The sequence below is a fragment of the Microtus pennsylvanicus genome, chromosome 15, assembly GCF_037038515.1.
Source record: "Microtus pennsylvanicus isolate mMicPen1 chromosome 15, mMicPen1.hap1, whole genome shotgun sequence".
Classification (NCBI taxonomy): Eukaryota; Metazoa; Chordata; class Mammalia; order Rodentia; family Cricetidae; genus Microtus; species Microtus pennsylvanicus.
In genome coordinates, this window is record NC_134593.1 from 43,896,773 (window position 1) to 43,915,896 (window position 19,124).

The 19,124-nt window shown below is 36.0% G+C and overlaps 1 protein-coding gene across 1 annotated transcript in view; it reads right to left on the reverse strand.

The window, feature by feature from the left end:
* The window catches only part of Diaph3 (diaphanous related formin 3), a 449,402-nt gene that overhangs the window by 223,976 nt on the left and 206,302 nt on the right, over positions 1 to 19,124 (reverse strand). Inside the window, exons 19-20 of the mRNA XM_075949702.1 lie at positions 14,443 to 14,537; positions 10,459 to 10,560 (exon numbers count right to left, since the gene is read on the reverse strand). Coding sequence (XP_075805817.1) covers positions 10,459 to 10,560; positions 14,443 to 14,537 — 197 coding nt within the window. The remainder of the gene's footprint in view (positions 1 to 10,458; positions 10,561 to 14,442; positions 14,538 to 19,124) is intronic.

Here is a 19,124-nt window from a genome sequence, read left to right on the forward strand (position 1 = left end):
AAAATTACACCCAAGAATGCAACTTGGTAAGTCTGAGAAAGGATACAGGGGCCCTATGGCTCAAGTAGTGTTAGCAAAAGTTGACGAACCAGTAAACAGCAAGGTGGAGACAGGTTACATGGCAGCTTGTGGGCAGACATGGCAAGGTTTAAGATCTCCCAACACAAGCAATATTTTGTACTTTCACCATTAAAGTGGGGGAGGGAAATTAATATGCCACAGTTAAAATTTCAAACTTTCAGAGAAACTCACTAGATTAGCAACTCAATGAAATAGCATGTTATTTGGGTCATGCTGTGTTTTTATTAGTTCTAATAAATTAAAGAATTGCAGAGTTATTTAATACAGCTGACATTCTGCTAATTTCCAGGGAACATGGGCACAAAAGCTCACAAGAGATTCCATTCAGAGCTCAATGACACTTTTCTTCCCACTCGACAGAGAACACAATTGCCAGTATGGAAGTGATTTTTCTGCTTAATGACAAGAGTTGATATTATTATTTTGATGTAGATTTGAACTAAGTGAATTCAATCCTTTGATTAAATGAGATTTATCAAGCAAGAATATGCCTGTATACTTCAGCATCTTGGCTCTATCCAAGCTTCTAAGGAACGTACACTTACTATGATGACAAATTAGAAACGACTACATTTTTGTTCGAGAGAGCAGGGTCTGCAGGCAAGTGCTATTACTTATTTACCGCAGACAAACATAACCACATGACTAGCAGTCTCTCCCGACCAATCACTAATGACTCGCATACTTCTTTAGATGCCAGACAGCCCTCTCTGCTGAACTCTTGTCTAGTTTTTGAAACAAAAGGCAACAGTGTCATATTACAAATCACCTTGAACAATTCCCTTGATCAGAGACTCTCATTTTCCTCAGAGAGGTGGTAACTAAGGACAAATACAAACAGAACTTTGCCGCTGCAGAGCCTGTACTCTGACGGAAAGATGGGAACACAGGAAGGTTTGCATATTTCCTCTAGCCCTTCACTGCCTGAGATACATCCCCATCAGTTCCCCTGGCGAGCTCATCTGGCCCCCAGGCTATCTAAATGCCAAGCACACACAGCCAGCACCAGCAGGACCTCTAGTCCTGAACTTCCATGGCACATCCCAAATGCACAGATGACCTCTTCATTTGGACTATCAATACTTCCAAAAATATCTTCCTTGTGCAAGGCTTCTCTCTTCATCTCCTCAGGCGGTGACCTTCATCCCACAGGTCTGCACACTCTACTATCCCTGGAATTAGCCTGGATTCCCCTTATCTGCCAAATTGGATGAGTAGATATCCTTGCCTCCTAACTCTCAAAACTGTCTAAAACCTGACCATTTCTTAACAGTGTCATGGCCGGTAAGGGCAATCAGCTCACTACTCATTCACACTTAACAATGGTATCATTAAAATTGCCATACTAATCTACCAGTGGCTTCAATTACACTCCTCACCCACAATCCTTCTCCCCACAAACTGCCAGAGAAACTAGGAAAGCAGGTTTGCAACTCTACAACATTTTAAGAATAAACCCACACACCATACACATACTCTGTTGGCCTCTCCGCTGTTATCTAATAGCACTCCCTCACTCCCAACCATTGGCTTCTGAGATAAAGCCCTGCCTATGTTGCTAACCCAACTGAGTGACTGATTAGACCTCTCCAGTGTGGAGAGAATGTTGAGATTTGCTAGTCTTTGGCCCCTATACAGCCATATACTACTAACCACTTTTTCTGACTTAACATTGTTGCAATTGCTGGGTAAGACTTTTGAAACAAACAACTAGCTTTCTCCAAAACTAGACTTCCAGCACTGCTAACATGTGAACAGTACAGTTCCCACACTGTTCCAACTTGCCTGCCTGAAATAACTTGCCATACTTAGTAATTGCATTGCTTTGTGACATGTCCTACAGGGTAAATGGAATCTGCATTCCTCATCACTAATGCTACATGGAATAAACTATATTTTCTCTTTTGAAACTAGAATTGTATTTTGCACAAACATATCACATCATCAGATACGTTTACCCCTTAAAATCAGGATGGCTGTTCATGGCTTTCTCTATCTAGAACAGGATTCCTCAAAATCATCCAAGTTCCTGACGTCGAGCCTCTGCTCAATCACTACACCTTTATGGAAGCTTCGTGACCACTCTAATGAAACATACTCATTTTCATGCTGCCACTTTCCATGAAGCATTTATTACTGTCCAATGTTACCTCATTACACGCTTATTTATGGTACTGGCCCCAACTAAGACAAAGGAAAAATATCAGTTAAAAGATGTGTTTACTGCAAAATTTTAAGAATGTTGGGAACTGTATCCATCAGATAAACCAATAAGGAATTAATCACTGCTGAGTTCATATAAATGACTGTAGGTATTCATATGAACAATATCAGATAGTAAGTAGTAGAGCTATTAACATGACCCAATATTAACAGGCCAAATGCCACGAAAGAAATCAAAGCACTTTGAACAGTTAAGACTGAGAACTACATTAAAGGAAAAGGCTCTGTCTGGAAGCATTTCTCCAGAACTAACTAAGGAGAGCTCAAATTATATCAGTAAACTTTAAATACAGCAAGTCTATCTATCAGTCAAGAACTAAACTCAATTATTAAAACCTATATATTTCTCTGGATATATTTAATTAAACCAAAATTCATGCATTATTTTTAGGCTATAAATTACACACATAAAGAAGGATATAGGGCCTTTGATGAGTTGTGTCAGCATGGAACTTCAGTGTGACCTATTAGAACAATTAGGAGATTGAGGAATTTAGAAGAAATCATTGAGATCTTCAGAAAAAGAAAGTGGGGGAGGTTAAGTTATCCTTCAACTGACAACAATTTAACTACTCAAACCAAAAGAATTTCACTTTAATTAAATGTTCAAATATCATTGCAAACTGCTTTGGCTTAGGCAGTAAAATGTGATAGGAGGCAGAAATCAAATCAAAAGAAAAATTACAATCATTAAACAGCTGATGGATTTTAGGTCAAAGATAACTCAACGGTAATGCAGAGTAAGGTAAGTTAATAAGTCTTAAACAAGAAGGAAACTGTCTACGTGCTGAGCCTACAGGGACTTACATCCTAGGAATACCTACCTGGTCAAGAAGGATACAAACTAAGTATTGAGAGAAATGAACAACAATGGCAAATGCTTGCAATCTTGGGTGGAGTGTAATTCTAAGATGTATACAGCTAAGAATACAGTTAGGAAGTGATAGCTCAATATTCCAAACACATGTTCTCCATGTCCAGGAAAGATCTGCAGATGAGATTAACAGTGCAAGGGCGCTTGGACACCTGGCAGGTGCTGAAAAGTAGCATCACTAGCTGGAAGGAGCTGGCAAGATGCAGCAGACTCTGGCTCCCACCAGCTTTCAGACAGTCATATGTTCTGCAATTGACAGACAAAACAGAAGCTGAATTTCTGAAGAGAATAGGAAGCAGTCATTATGAAAAGCCAAGAATGTTTTTTAAAAAATTGTCTTAGGGGCTATAGAGATGCTTCAGCAGTTTAGAGCACCAGCTACCCTTCAAGAGGATCCAGGTTTGATGCCCACGATCCACATGTTGGCTCACAACAGTCTGTAACTCCAGTTCCAGGGGATCTAAGAGTTCCTTATGGTTTCCCTAAGAAGTAGGCATGCACGTGCTACACAAAAACATATGTAGGCAAAAACATAAAAATACAAAAATAAGGAAACTAGACTAAGTCTGTGCTTTTTGTTATGTTTTAAAGTTTAACTTAAGTGTAACCTGTGCCTTATTTGGGACAGGACATAAGGAAAATTAAAAGGTCAGAGGAAACATGTGGTAGCATTCAGCCTGAGAAAGGCTTGTTTCCATATCGGGAGCCATCTTAGGAGCCCCATTTTTTTTTCTGTCAGTCTTCTTTAAAGGTGTTTCAATGAATCATGATTTTTGCAACAAATCATAATTTCCCAAACACTTTTAGAAATGAATTCTGGTGAATACCAAAAGGAAAGTTTTTTTCTTGTATATTATTATGCTTAAACAGTATGGACTTTTGAATTAAAGAGAGGCCAAGGAAATGTCCATTGAGTGCAGGAAGCAACAGATTACACACCATCATCTACAGGCTTATCTTTAAAGTTAAAAAGATTAGCTTAACAATACCTTATAAAAACGTGAGTGCAAAGAACACTTGTTTGGGGCACAGAAAGTGAGGAATTTGTAGCTCGATCATGGGAATCCATGTAAACGTGGAAGGAGAGAATCAGCTATAAAAGCTGTCCTCTGGCCTATGCATCTTGGAGTATTCCTATCCCCACAAACAATCATAATAGTTAAATTAAAAAAAAAATAGGTCTTTGTCTTTTGTTGTTGTTCGTGCAATGTTTTTGCCTTCTTTTCTCTTTAGCCCACCTGTTTTCTTCATAGATTCATGTAATCAATATCATATGTTCACTGTATGCTAGAAGATGAACCAAAGAAGTTGGTAACACAATGGTCTAACAAAGTGTTCAGAGCATAAATGAAGACTCCTACTTGTAAACTAACACTTAGAATCCAGTATAAGACAAATTCAGAAATATGTATGGGGTACTATGGCAACAGAGACGGAAGATGATGACTTTTATGTAAAAAATATTTATGTAAAAGAATAGAAATGCTAAGAGACATTTTCCAGAGAGAATGTCTCAAAGGGTAAAGAAAGGAAATAAAGCACACTAACAGTACATTCGAAACTATCAGTTCAGAATGTGGCAGACTGTTCGGTGAAGATGTCACAGAGAACAAAGTTAAGATCTGAGTCTGGAAAAGATGGTCCAAGAAATGTGGGCTGCTTCTGCGGGTGGGAAGACCCTAGACTCCGCAACAGGACTACAGCCCAACCAGCCTTCTCTGGATTTCTGGTCCACATGCAAGGTTGTGAGATAATAATCTGGTGTTTGTGGAAGCTACTTTGGTGTTGGTAATTACTTAGAAAATCAAAGAGAAGCTAACTATGTCTTATTTCATATAAAAATGGAGATAGAAACAAATGAATATGAACAAACACCTACTCAAGGCCATATAAGTGAGAAGGATCTAAGACTTAACTGGATCACACTGCTACAGAATTATGCTATCTTTCAATAAATACCCAAAGATGTGTGGGGGTTCACTTTATAGTGGAATACTAGGTGATGTCAAAGCAAATGATTAAAGAAAAGCCATAATATGGGTTATGAAATTCTAAACAAGAGTTTAGAAACAATGCAGCATGAAAATAATCTTCATTATGTAGTAAAAAAGAGTTTCTGAACAAAGCACTTTTTAAAGTGCTCATCTGAACATTCATGCATTAGTAATACAAAGCAGGAGGAACCCAACTGTTAGCATGACAATTAGTGTAAAATGAGGTGGGGGAGGGACATTCAAGGGACATTTGCATTGTCGTCAGTGTTCTTACATTATTTATTTTCCAACAAAAATATTATGGTTCATTTTAAAATAACATTTTAATGCAGCGAGCTGTACATGAACTTTATACAACATTTTACAACAGAAATAATAATAAAAAGAGGCCTCTACCTCACAAGGTTTAAAAGCCCTGCCCTACAGTGACACCAAATGGTAGCAGATCAAAATACAATATACAAACGGGACATTTGTGTGATGCAAACACCTTTAAATGTTTGATTCCTTTGAAGAGCAGGCAGATTAGCAGAATTAAATAATATGGGAACAAATACTCAAAAACCCAGTTTCTAATCAAAGGAAGTCTAGTAGACCAAGCTTCACATGCTAATTTTTAGGTCTCTTTCCAAACTTCAGCTAATCTTCTGATCCTGTTGAATATTTACATAAATCATTTTCACACAGTTATAACCATGCCACTGTGAACTCCGTGATTTTACCTAATGGCTTATTGATCAAAGAAACCCTGCAAATATATGAAACACACTCACACAACTAAGTCAGGTTCCACCCCAGGAAATCGACCTTTAATAAGAGGCTGCAGATCAGGCTGGTGGGGGAAGGAAGAAATCTGAAGCAATAGGCAACAGATCCCAGCAGCAAAAGTTTCTAGGGAAAATGTTTTCATTTCTTAAACTGTAAATAACTAAAAAGCTGATGAGAGGATACTAGTGCATCCCCAGAAGAAAGCAGTTTCTTAATGAGAAATGTTTAAGACTGTTCATAGAATAGAACTTTTGAAATTAAGTAAATTAATATTCAGTGTCCTATGCTAGAACTAAAACTATCGAGAACAGCACGGGAATGGGCCTTATTCATTAAGACTAAATGAAACAGACACAAGGTCAGTCACATCACAGAGACTCATTATGAAGCATTGGCCAGAACCTTTATTGTTAGCATTCAATGAGCTTGTTCAGGTATTAGACATGGTATTGTTCACAAAATAAAATCTGCTAGAAAACAAAACAAAAAACATAAAAAATTACAAAAAATATCAGTAAGTTCTGGAATATGAAAATAATAATAAATAAAACTAGATTTTGATTCCATATTTTAAAAATAAATACAAATTCCAGATACTACCTCCACATAAAATGATAGGCAAAGCAGATGATAGATAGGCTCAATGCCTAGAATTTACCAGTATACTTGGTACTTTACAAGTATATACAATTACTATGTATCAATTACAAATAAAAGTTAAACTATTTTAATTAATGGTAAGAAAGTCAAGAACTGGGTATAGGTGCTAGAGAGATGGCTCAGCAGTTAAACGCACTGACTCGTCTCTAAGAGGACCCTGGTCCAATTCCCAGCATCCATAGACCCTCAAAGCTGTCTACAACTGCAGTTCCAGGGAGTTAATACACCCTCATACAGACATACATGCGAGCATAATATCAATGACCATAAAAGTAAATAGATCTTTTAAAATAAGAATGAACTGGGTATATTTTTCGATAATATTGTGCATGCTTAAGAAATATGAAGCTCTGAGTTCAAAGTCAAGCATCATTCACTGACTCTCTACAAAGCTTCTGCATTACCTACAAGCACATGTCACTACAGATCACACCATGGATGCCCAAGTGCAGAACATCTTGGAAGCTGTCTTGTCCATGCCCATTCATAGCAGTGAATGGAGAATTATTTCAAAAAGGCCTAAGCTGCACATTACTATAACCATCAGCTGAACAGATAAATCATTAGTACTGTAATGTATCCATATCTACTATACATTCAGGTAAAATTCATAGTTGGAAAGACAGCTGGTATTGGCATTAAAGAATTTTGCTCCCAATTTCAAAAGAGAATTAAATTTAGAAATGAAAATCTGTATTATCAGAAAGATGGAGAATACTTACAAATCAAATAGGGATAAATCTTCATTGATGTAAAATGTGATGTGAATCAGCAAATTAGTTCATATATAAACATATATTACCCTTGATCTCAACAAAAAATGAGGTGTTTACATACAGTATTTCTAATAGTCAATTTGAGTACCAGACTCTAGAATGTTCTAACATGATATAAGAAAAGTTGTATATATTTTTGGTCCACATTAATTTGTCTGTTAATAGCATTGGTACCTAACAGTTTGACTACAATAATTCTTCACATACCTTTCAATCAAAGATGAAATGATAACAATGGAAAACAATTTCCACATAGAGCTGCATCTTGTTTTCTTTTGCACAGTTCTTGTAGAATATTCAAGTTCATTATATAATGCAAACAGATTCAGTGAACTTGTTCATCATCTGATGTTCAGATATATACTTAAGAATTCATTTTATCAGAAATTTATAAATGGTATGAAGCAGAGTAGTGAATTTACATACCTACAAATCTCACAAGCAAGTAACATAACGACTTTAAAATACATCTGTCAAAAGGAATATGCTAGCAGAGATTTCTGTGAGGTAGGAAGAAACTCAGCACAACTGGAGGACATATGAGTCTACATAGTAAATTGCAAGCGAGCTAGATCTAAGTAGAGACCCCTTGTCAGAGAAGGAAAAGAAGGCAAGGAGACTAAGGTAGGGGCAGAGGAGAACACTGTAGGAGAACAGGGTAAGGACATGGGAGAGCAGGGTAAGGGAAGGAAGAACAGGGTAAGGGCAGGGGAAGACGCACGCTATGAAGCTCCGACCCAGGATGGACTTAGGCTAGAATCTTCCCGGTAAGTGCACCTAGGGGCGCTACATAGATGATTAGAAATGGGCCAGAGCAGTGTTTAAATGAATATAGTGTCTGTGTAATTATTTTGGGGCATAAGCTAGCCGAAGCCGGCGGCTGGGGTGTTGGGGGACGCAGCCCCGCCGCCCCTATTACTACACTCATACCCCCCATCCTGACCCCAGTTCTTCTTAATTGTGGATATAATGTGAAAATAATGCTAGCTTGCCCATTTTTTCTACTGCTATGACTTCCTAACCATAGTGGATTGCATCCTCATTCTATGGTACAAAACAAACACTTGCTATTGTCAAGTGTTTAGTCACATCAATGTGAAAAAAAAATGTGAAAGTGTAAAGTCCAATGTAAGGCTATACCGCATCTATTCTAAATGGCTAATTTAAATGCACAGAAGTTCACTGAGATGTGTAGACTTGGGCCCTAGTTACTTTTGATATGGGTGTGTACTTGCGTATTATGTGATGTTTATTTATAAGTTTTTATAATAAAGCTTATCAAAAATAAAAATAATCAATGCTTAAAAGCTCCAATATTTAACAAAATTGACAAGGGAGTAATATGATGAATATCCTTTTCACTCCTGAGGTGTTCTACAGGCAGTTCTCAGAACTTTATGGGGAGGTAAGCAAAATGTGTCAACCAAATAAGGTGTAGAAAAAGTTTAAATGAAGGAACATACAATATGTTAAATACAGAGTGAAGATAGGCAAAAAACAATTAGTCAACTTGAATTGTCAACAATGTATCAAATATAGCTCTATTATGTCCCAGAGGTTATTATTTTACCCTAAGATATAAGCAAAAAAATATTGTTTTTTTTTTCCTAAAATTCCTATTTTAAGATACCATTAGAAAGCAGTTTTTGCATTCCAGGAAAATCTGATATAATGCAGCAGCTGTGAAAATTTATCTTTTTCATTCCACAGGCCACTACTGCAGTAGGAATAGGACATGGTTAGCCTCAGATACAAATGGTAAACAGACTCAATTAGAAAGAGTGATTCTTTTTAAGGATTCAATAATTGTAAAAATTTGCCATAGCTAGAACCTGGAGGTAACCTAAATGCCCTTCACTGAAGAATGGATAAAGAAAATGTGGTCATTTACACAATAAAGTACTACCCAGCAGAAAAAAATAATGACATCTTTAACTTTGCAGGAAAATGGATGGAGCGAGAAAACATCATTTTGAGTGAAGTAACTCAGACACAGAAAGACAATTATCACATGTACTCACTCATAAGTGGCTTTTAAACATAAAGCAAAGAAAACCAGCCTAAAAATCACAATCCCAGAGAACTTAAACAATGAGGACACTAAGGGCAACATACATAGATCTAATTTACATGGGAAGTAGAAAAAGACAATCTCCTGAGTAAATTGGGATAATGGGGATCTTGGGAGAAGGTTGAAAGGAAGGGGAGAGTAGCATAGAAAAATGTAGAGCTCAATAAAAATCAATTTAAAAAAAAGAAAGAAATTTCCCAGTTTTCTTTGGTTTAAAATTATATCAAATCATTCAATTATAGTGCTATTTAATATTCAAATTACATTGAATTCATAAAAGAAGGTATGTCCATGAGAAAAATTGTTTAAGAAAACAACACTAAGTAACAGTGAAAATAAATGTCATTTATGATGTCTATTATAGCCAACCTAAAAAGAATCACTTGATGCTGGGACAAGGGAGCAGAGAAAAAATGTTTGGCATTAAAAATAATTCTTAACTTTGATATGAACTGCAGTTAATGCGAGCTAATAATGCAGCTAATCACCAGGTGTTTTCATCTCTGGGCCCCAGCCTACAAAAATCAGAAAAGGGAACAAGATCATTATTAAGATGCCTTGATGAGATTTATTTTCAAATGAATTCAGTTTCTCTCTCATTGTCAAGAAGACAATATTTTCGATTTCATGAGATGGACTCAAGTGGATGATTAAAATGAGAAATGAGATGGACCCTTGCAGTTTGCAAGAACTCATAGATATACAAAAAAATCACATATATACCAAACTTATCAGGAGTGTACTTGTTTTCCATTTATATGTTATATAGAAAATTTACAAACATACTTTTCAAAAGGCCTTTGAACTCATATAAGTCCTAACTTTAAATGCATCACTTTAAATCAAGACAATTCGTCACATATACCTTCAGGCTTAAAAAGAAAAAGAAAGCAATATGGCCATTAAATGCTCAAAATGAAGAGTGTTGTCAAAAAGCTTTCTATTTTCTCTCTTGTTTTGCACAGTAAAAAACTCCCAGCAAATTGACTTAATGAGACACGTGGTACTCACCAAAACAGCAAACTGCTCAGGTTCACTTAAGTTGTTATAGTCACTCCTGAACTGGGACAATGAATTCAACTGTTCTTCATCAGGAAGATGCTTTAGTAAGTTCTAAAAATTAAAACCAAAGAAAAGTACCTTCACATGAAGCTCTCCAAGTTTGGGAAAATAAATAAGCAACCTATGGAAAGGAAACCAGTCTAGAAAATAATTTTATTTATTTCTAGATAACCTCCCTTATCCTAAACCTTAAGCAACAAAACACTTAGATTACAAACAGTCAATTTTACTTTTATCTATCCCAGAGTTATTATATATTCAAATCAAGAACTACTGAATATTTACTTGATTAGCTTATAATTGAAAAAGGAGAACTCAACCTATACCAAAGGAAGAGCTTTCTCACCTGGATAAATATGAGCCATTACATTTCAGCTTTAGGGAATTAAATGTCAGAAATCTCAGGCAAAGCCAAACATATTTCAGCACTTTACTCAGGGGGATGAAAGAAATCATAAGTTGTTACCAAAGGCAAGGGAAAGAATAGGAAAGGATTGAAGGGAATTTTAATGCAGTGCTTACAAGAGTTAACTTAGAAGGATCATGTTTTAATAATAAAAACTGAAGGCACCTTTAAAAGTAAATTTTCTGATGGGAGGAAAATTTTTGAGGTAGTGGAGACACAGGACAAGGAACCTTGCAGATAGAGTGCACATGCGTTTATCTACCTGTATCTGCATGTATCCACCATGGTCTAGAACCCACTGGTTCCTCAGCTGTTCAGAGCTTTTCACATTTCCAACCCTCACACTTAACCATTTAAAGAGCAAGCTGTTATTTAAATAAGCAACCCCATGAAATAAAAAAAATATATAGACAAAGCCTTTGTTTCAAAAATACTCTGGCATTGTACTCTAACATTAAAATTAAGGGGAAGGATAAGGAAACGGTGGTCACAGATCCAAATTATGTATAGACTGGAGCAAAAATAAAAACTGACTCTATAGAATGCTATTTTTATCTCTTGGCAGTAACAGAACTCATCCAAAGCACTATTGGTTTAAAATAATTTTAGAGGGTGTCACACATCAAAAGTAGTTACATCAAAGAACATGCCACAGGCTTACCTCTAGAAAAACGGTGGTGGACTGACTAAAAACAAACAATAAAAAAGAGGCAATTTAAGAATACCCTCAGAAAAACGTAGCCACTTTTAATTCTAGGAAGGTGAATGTAAGCATTACAAGTATGTGATTTTTGCCACATAAATTTCTCTTATTGGAAATGCCTGAGACCAAAAGCCTGGCTATTTATCTTTGTTGTTCTGTTCAAGTTACAGCTACACTGTCAAATTCCTTGTTAAAGGGGCCATTCAGATTCTTAGCAATTTTTAATATGCTCATCATATCTCAGTAAATATTTTAGTAAATATTTATTTATAAATAAATATAAATATTTATTTATATTTGATTTGCTCATAGGAATTTACAGATTTTCATCTTAGTATTTGGGTGTTCCATTAAGAATAATCCATGATTTGTAAGAGTGCAGGCTCCACCTTCCTCTGCTTTCAGGTCCTTACAAAACGCCCATGAACATTGTCCAGACATAGCAGTTACTCATCAGCATCCATGGTATAGTGCCAGAAAGAATGCCACCACGCTATTCACTTAGTCTTTCCTTTTTTATGCCATGTTTCAGTCAGTCTCTTCCACTTAAGTTCCTTTGGCCTCAAACTCATAAAAGACTATGTTCTCCCAATCTCATTTCTAGTTTTCATGAATCGCAACAAAGTTTCACCTATCCTGCATTACAATTACACATGTAAATGTCATTACTATTGGCAAAATATACACTCCAAGAAGGCGAGGTCTCTGACAGACACTCATACAAATTATCATGTAGTGTATACAATAAAGTGTTAGTAATGCTAATATGTTTATTCTGAATACATGAAGAATGATGTACAAAAGTGGCATAAAAAAGATATACTTCTGAAACATGATCATGAATAGATTGTTGAAATAAAATCTTACTTCTACATTCATGTAAAATGAGTGAATTTTTTAAATTAAATGTAAGATTTTAAATAATATGAAATTACTGTTTTATAATGACTAGATAAAAGCCATAAATATGTATTTGAAAAATGTAAAAAAATCTAAAAAACATCTAATATATATGTATTTTCAGATCATGCACTGGCTTTACATTTATTAAGTGTGTTATAAAAAACAATAAGATCTCGACCCAAGAAGCACTTATCTACAGTTGGAATTCCAGTTACTATCAGATGGCCTTAAAGTGGTGAGAATAGCCTCGAGTACCTCAGTGTCTAATATAATCAAGATGGTGAAGAGTGCCACAGAACAGGAAGATGTGATCATGCAAAGGGGAAAGAAGGTCACAGTGATACCACCCACAAGATGAAGGGATGGTCCACAGTAAGAGAGGGAGACAGAAATAATCCAGACCTGCCAAAACCTGACTTCAGCTCAGTGAGAACTGTGCTGGGCTTCTACTTTAAGGCAATGCAAATAGTCAATTTCTTGTTGTAATCTGTAGGCAATGACGTGAATTGTAATGGCCAAAAGAAACTAGTACATTAAGAAATTATATGAAGATGAACCTGTATGGACATTAATTACAAAATAAACTTTTTCCTTTCTCTAGACAACAAAATGCACATAATTATCAAAACATCCATGTAATCAAGTTAAGAGCTACTCTGTAAATATTTAACAAACTCATTACAAGAAATACAAATATGCATTATGTAGAAAAATTTTCTTTAAGGAACTAAGCATCTGCTCTCAGCAAGAAGCCACATACACAATCAACAACAAAGAAAAAATCCAGTTTAAAAAAATGCTACAGGGAAAAAACAGTGCTTAAAGTAAAGTGGTTGAATTGGGTATTTTGAATCTACACCACTCATTGCACAAATACTCTCAAAAAAGAGTCTGTTCCACCGTATGACAAACGGAACTTCTAGAGGTATCAGTTACTGATGGGCAAAAACATCTAATGAAATTTAACCACTGTTCACAATTATAAGTAATCCCTTGTGTGCCCCACCCTCATTCCCTCATGGAGTCCCACAAGGCCTCAAAATCTGCATTCCACCTCCTCAGACTCCAGAGTGGAGAGATCATTGGCAAGGGGCAGCACACCTGGCTTGTTGCTTTCTTTACCTTGTTATTAATAATAATCATCATTATTACTATTATATATAGCATAAATGCTAATAAATATTTTACATCTAAATATGTATTATAATTACTTTTTTAGGACTCGTAAGTGTATTCTTGTCAGAACACAAAATGGTAAATGAAAGAATTTCTCTCATCACACAACGTGATTTAATTGTCAAACTTCACATTCGGTCAAGGTTTTACATATTGAAAACCTTATATGCAGTTTAATAATTTCAGTTCAACACAGTCACTCATCACAAAATGCTAAGGTCAATAGACACCTTTCAGAACCTTCTAGCTTGGAATGAATGTGAGGCTCTTACAAGCAAGGCCTAGATCCTCTGGGAGCACAGCAATGCCAGGAAGAATTACATGGAAAGCTAACAACATGAAATAAGGCACTCTCCCTCACTTTTACCAAACAATGATTCAATTCCATAAACAAAGGAAAACGCATTTGGTAAACCTATAAAACAAATTTAAATTATTATACCACTAGTCTTAACTGTAATAAAAACAAAAACATATATTGTAAAACTCAACAATTTGCCTTCAGAAAGAATCATTTAAAATAATTGAAATGCAATCATTTTGATAGCGTTATATTTAGCTGCAGTTAAGAGAAGAGACAGAGTTTTATCTCCTGGCAATGCAGAAGCTATGCTCAAACTAATTATACAGCAATGATTTTCCAGTTGAATGATTCAGGCTAAGAATTTTGCTTCACTTACAGATTACTATTTAATGAGAAGCTTGCAATGAAATATTGGAATTTAAGCTGTGTCTGTTTGTTTACCTGAATCATAGACTCTGACAACTGTGTTTCATCCACTTCCAATATCATCGTCTTGATTTCCTTGTAAGGCACCCGGAAGGAGCTCAGGAAGATTGCTGAGAGAGTGGGAAAGGGTCATAATGTATAAAGTGATAAAGAGATCCAAGAGGTAGATCTATCTATATAAAATCAGAGTATATACACATTTTCTAGAACTGCTGTGGAGGAAAGTTCATTAGTACAGTATATGCTCTCTTCCAGGTTAGTTAGAGCTGCTACGTAAGAATCCATCTAGGTTTCCTATGTAGGTGTCACAGCTGACTTTTAAATCCTTACTTATTTTCCAACCATCAGAATCATGCCAATTTTCAAGTGATTTAAAACAACTTAAATAAGTTTGATATGCTATAAAAACCATCATGAAAGTGATAAAATGTCAGTAAATGCATTTAATATTTGTCTATGCACACATTATTGCCTTGTATAATATTTTCCAGCACTACTAAATAGTTCAAAGTAAAGCATTAAAACAGCTAAGCAATGCATTTCCACTTTACAGGTACGAGCAGCACAGTACAATTCAAACATACTGTAGAAAATATGCTAGAGAGACAGATTTGCATTTAACTAAAACTTAAACTTTAGAAACTATTTTAGAAAATAAAATTCCATAATAAATTTGCTATTGGATAGGAGATGATCGCATATTGTTGGGAATTCTCAATATTACTTAGTTTATTCTTTTTAATAATATATACATTGTTGTATAATCTAATAATCTTTCAAGGAGAGATTTTAATATATATGCTATTATTTGCAGGGATTTAGACATAATGCTTTGTCAGAGCACCCATCTGTTACTGCCACATTGCCAAGAACTCAGTTCTTAGTATGTCATGGTGGTTCATAACTTTACCCTTAGCACTGAAATGATTATGGCAAGTTTGAGGCCAGCTTAAGGTAATCAGTTCATCTCAAAAACGATTATGGCAAGTTTGAGGCCAGCTTGAGGTAATCAGTTCATCTAAAAAATTAACACTGTCATAATTTATACCCAGTAAACTCCTTATTTTTAAGTTTTTGATTACTTGACTTGCCTTTGGGCTAGAAACTATATATATACACACACACAAACTATGTCTCACAAAACTCTAAAACCATTAACTGCTTCTGTTTTGAAGCCTTTCTCATTCTTGAGAACATGGGTACCTTCTGTGCTCTCACTACCAGTGTTACTTCCATATTTTTGACCCCAAGAAGTCAAAAGATATGAAGGCCTATTATTAATATTCTAAAAGACAAAAAAAGGTCCAAAATATCCAGATATTTATAGAATTAAAATGTGTAATCTGCAGCAACATTATCTAGCAAGCAAAAAATATAAAAACCATATCATCACGAAGACTAATAAATGAACAACTGAGAGAATGAGAATAAAAGGCAATCATCAAAAAATGCGCTAAACTAGTTATAGAATAACTAAAAATGAGTGTTAATGATACATAGAAAGAAATAATAAACAGCCAATAAGCTCATCTCTGTATAGAGAAATACTTCCTGAGGAGAGAGGCATGGGCAATGGAAAAAGCAAGCAGGATTCATAAACTTATGGCAGGAGGCAAGAGAGATAGGGGAGGAGAGGTAAGGAGATAAGCTTTAGTGTGGGGATTTACAGATTTAAGCCTGCTCCCCTTGACTGGAAGTCAGAGAGTCTGAGCTGATTTTTGCTCTTTCAAATTTGTTGATAGCATGTGTGCCTACAAATTCTGACCTAGGGTGTGGTTACTTGGTGTTTTGGACATTAAGATTGTCCACAGAGGTGGATCCACTTCATCCTGACCAAAGGTCTAAGAATTCAAACCTATTCATGCTCCTCATTTTTCAAATAGTTTGACATAGGCAGTGGATGCCTACAGAAAACTTGATCTAGGGTGTATTCATTGCATATTCTGCCCAAATCATCAAATGCTTTACTCAGGAAATAATGCCTTGATGTTTCAAATAGTGAAGCAAGTAATTGTTCTGGTTTTCCTTTGAGTCATGTTAAACCAGTCTTTTGCCTTCTTCCCCCCTTTTTGTATTGAGGTACAAAAGCATAATAAAATTAAATGTGGGCCTATTTAGTCTTTAATATACACTGAGTTGCCCTCCCGGTACTGGCCCATGTCTTTGTATTTCTTTTATATCTCTGTTCCCCCTACTGTTCGTCCTACCGAATGTTTCTGATCTACATTCCACACTGGAATGTATGAACCCGTCAAGGCTAGATCACGACAGAAGTCACCCACCAAAATGTGGCTCATGACACTTTAGTATTCAGAGATTTATTTTACCATTAACTACTAGACAAGTAATATTTCTGAAAAGGAAATGCTGTAATGTTTTCAGATCAGCAAGACCAGGCACTGATGAAGTTCTAAGACAGTTATACTGAAGCAAGGTTGGAGAGGAGTGAGTTGGCATGGACTCCAAAGATCACATACGTGATGCAAAGTTCACCACACAATCATGCAGTTTCTATCACAACTATCAACAGGGACTCTAGGTTGGCAAGTGAGCTGATAAGTGCTCAATAGAATTTTTTGTATGAAACACTCTGGGTGCTACATTTAACAGGAAGGCTGTCCCACTGTTATCCAAGACAGTATGAATCAAGTATAGCAGTCAGTGAATGAAATGCTACACTGTCATAGTGGAATACATTAGTGTGGTTTTTTTATGTAAAATCCAGCACTAATTGATATCACACCTACTGTATAAGAAGAGCAAGTACACAGAACAGTCATAACTATTAAAAGGAAAGTTAGTTTTTCATCAAAACTCAGGATAAGAGAGTTACCTCACATGGAGAGAGAGAAAAATAGATATGGTTATAAATAAGCCTCTAAATGATGGTTGTTTTCTTTAGCCATGGGTGTTGATTATAAATTATATCACATATTTTATAAGCCTCTCCTAGATATAATTAATACACAGCCTAAGAAGATAGATATCATAAGCTTAAATGAAGAGTATAAAAAGAAAACAATACATTGGACAAGTGAGCTACTGTAAGTCATACAGGGCTGGCCTTACTTGTGGTCACTTCACACATTGGGCAAGTGAGCTACTGTAAGTCATACAGGGCTGGCCTTACTCGTGGTCACCTCACTCATTGGACAAGTGAGCTACTGTAAGACATACAGGGCTGGCCTTACTCATGGGCACCTCACTTACTGGACAACTGAGATAATGTAAGACATACAGGGCTGGCCTAACTCAAAGGCACCTTGTTCTATCCTCCTGAAAGGTAATATCTAAACTCAAGAGTCATTTTTGCTAGTTGAATGATATTATTGCTACTTGAAGATATTGGGCTACACTAGAGAGTTCAGGTTAACAACATGATTTATGATGTGGGATTTGAGCAATGGAACCAGCTTTGAGCAATGGAACAAGCTCTATTTCTGAAGGAAGTGAAAACTAAGACCAGCTGTGCAGGGAGGAACTATGATGAAATTCCAGTAAAATCTCAGCATAGGAAGGGTGCTTCCTTTCTTATCAATACTCTGAGCATTGGGTCACCAACTTTCTAGCAAAGAAAGCTGCAAGCTTCAATTCTGGGTTTCTCTATGTTCTACCCATTCACCTTTTCCAGGCCAGACTTTCATGAACTATTTATTGACATAAAGCATGATCCATACTATAGTACAGTTAGTGAATTCTAGAAGTCCCGTAACAGATGTATAAGAGCAGTCTAAAATAGCTATGCTGTAATGACCTAAGTTTAGTTAAGAAGGAGAACAGAGAAGAACCGAATACCTATGCTCAACTTAAAGACTTTACAGAAGTCTATTTTTCAAATGATTAGAAGTTACTGAGAATCACATACGAAACATGCAATCGAGGGATCCAATGGGTGCTAGAAAATGAATGTCACCACTATGGCATGCCTTGCCCCTCCCAGTGTGATGGGACAGACTACAGCAGCAGCATGGGCTCAGCTAAGTGCAGCACACAGCTTTTGCAAGCAGCAATTGTGTGTGTGTTCAGTGAAGCTATTTATAAATATTTCAACCTTTGCATTGATTTGTAGATTTCAGGGACTTTTTTCTTTAAAGGTCTAATTCAAACTTTTAAAGAATCTGGCAGAATACATGAATCTCATAAAACTCTCGAGACTTTTCTTGATTCCAGAATTCTATCCGAGTTGTTGGGCCCTAAGTCATTGCCAAAACAATCATGAACTCTACAGATGGGAAGTAAGCCACCTTTAAACAAGTTAAGTAAATAAATGAGTAGCATTTAGCTCTTGTCTCAAAGTTGGACAGCATGTTTCAAAGATGGGAAGTGACACAGCAGAGACACATCAGGTTTCTCTTTGGTAATATTGAGAAGGGGATCTCTCAGGTCAGTTGTTAGCATTCTCCTACCAACTATCCCACGAAGCTGTTTCATTCGAAACCAGCTGTTACTGTCTAGACCAGACTAATCTTACGATTCAATACCTCAAGACTGTGTTTTATAACCAGAAAACAACTTTGACTCCAAATATTCTTTTAGTGGCAATAAGCAGCTGCTAAGGCATGGTAGAGTTTAAATTGGAACACTTGGGTACAATCTGAAAGGGTAGCAATAAACAAAAAATGGATTACACCAATATGTAGTGGTGTAGCTTCTGGATCTTTTGGATGAATGGTTTTCTAAAGCATATTTCTCAATTA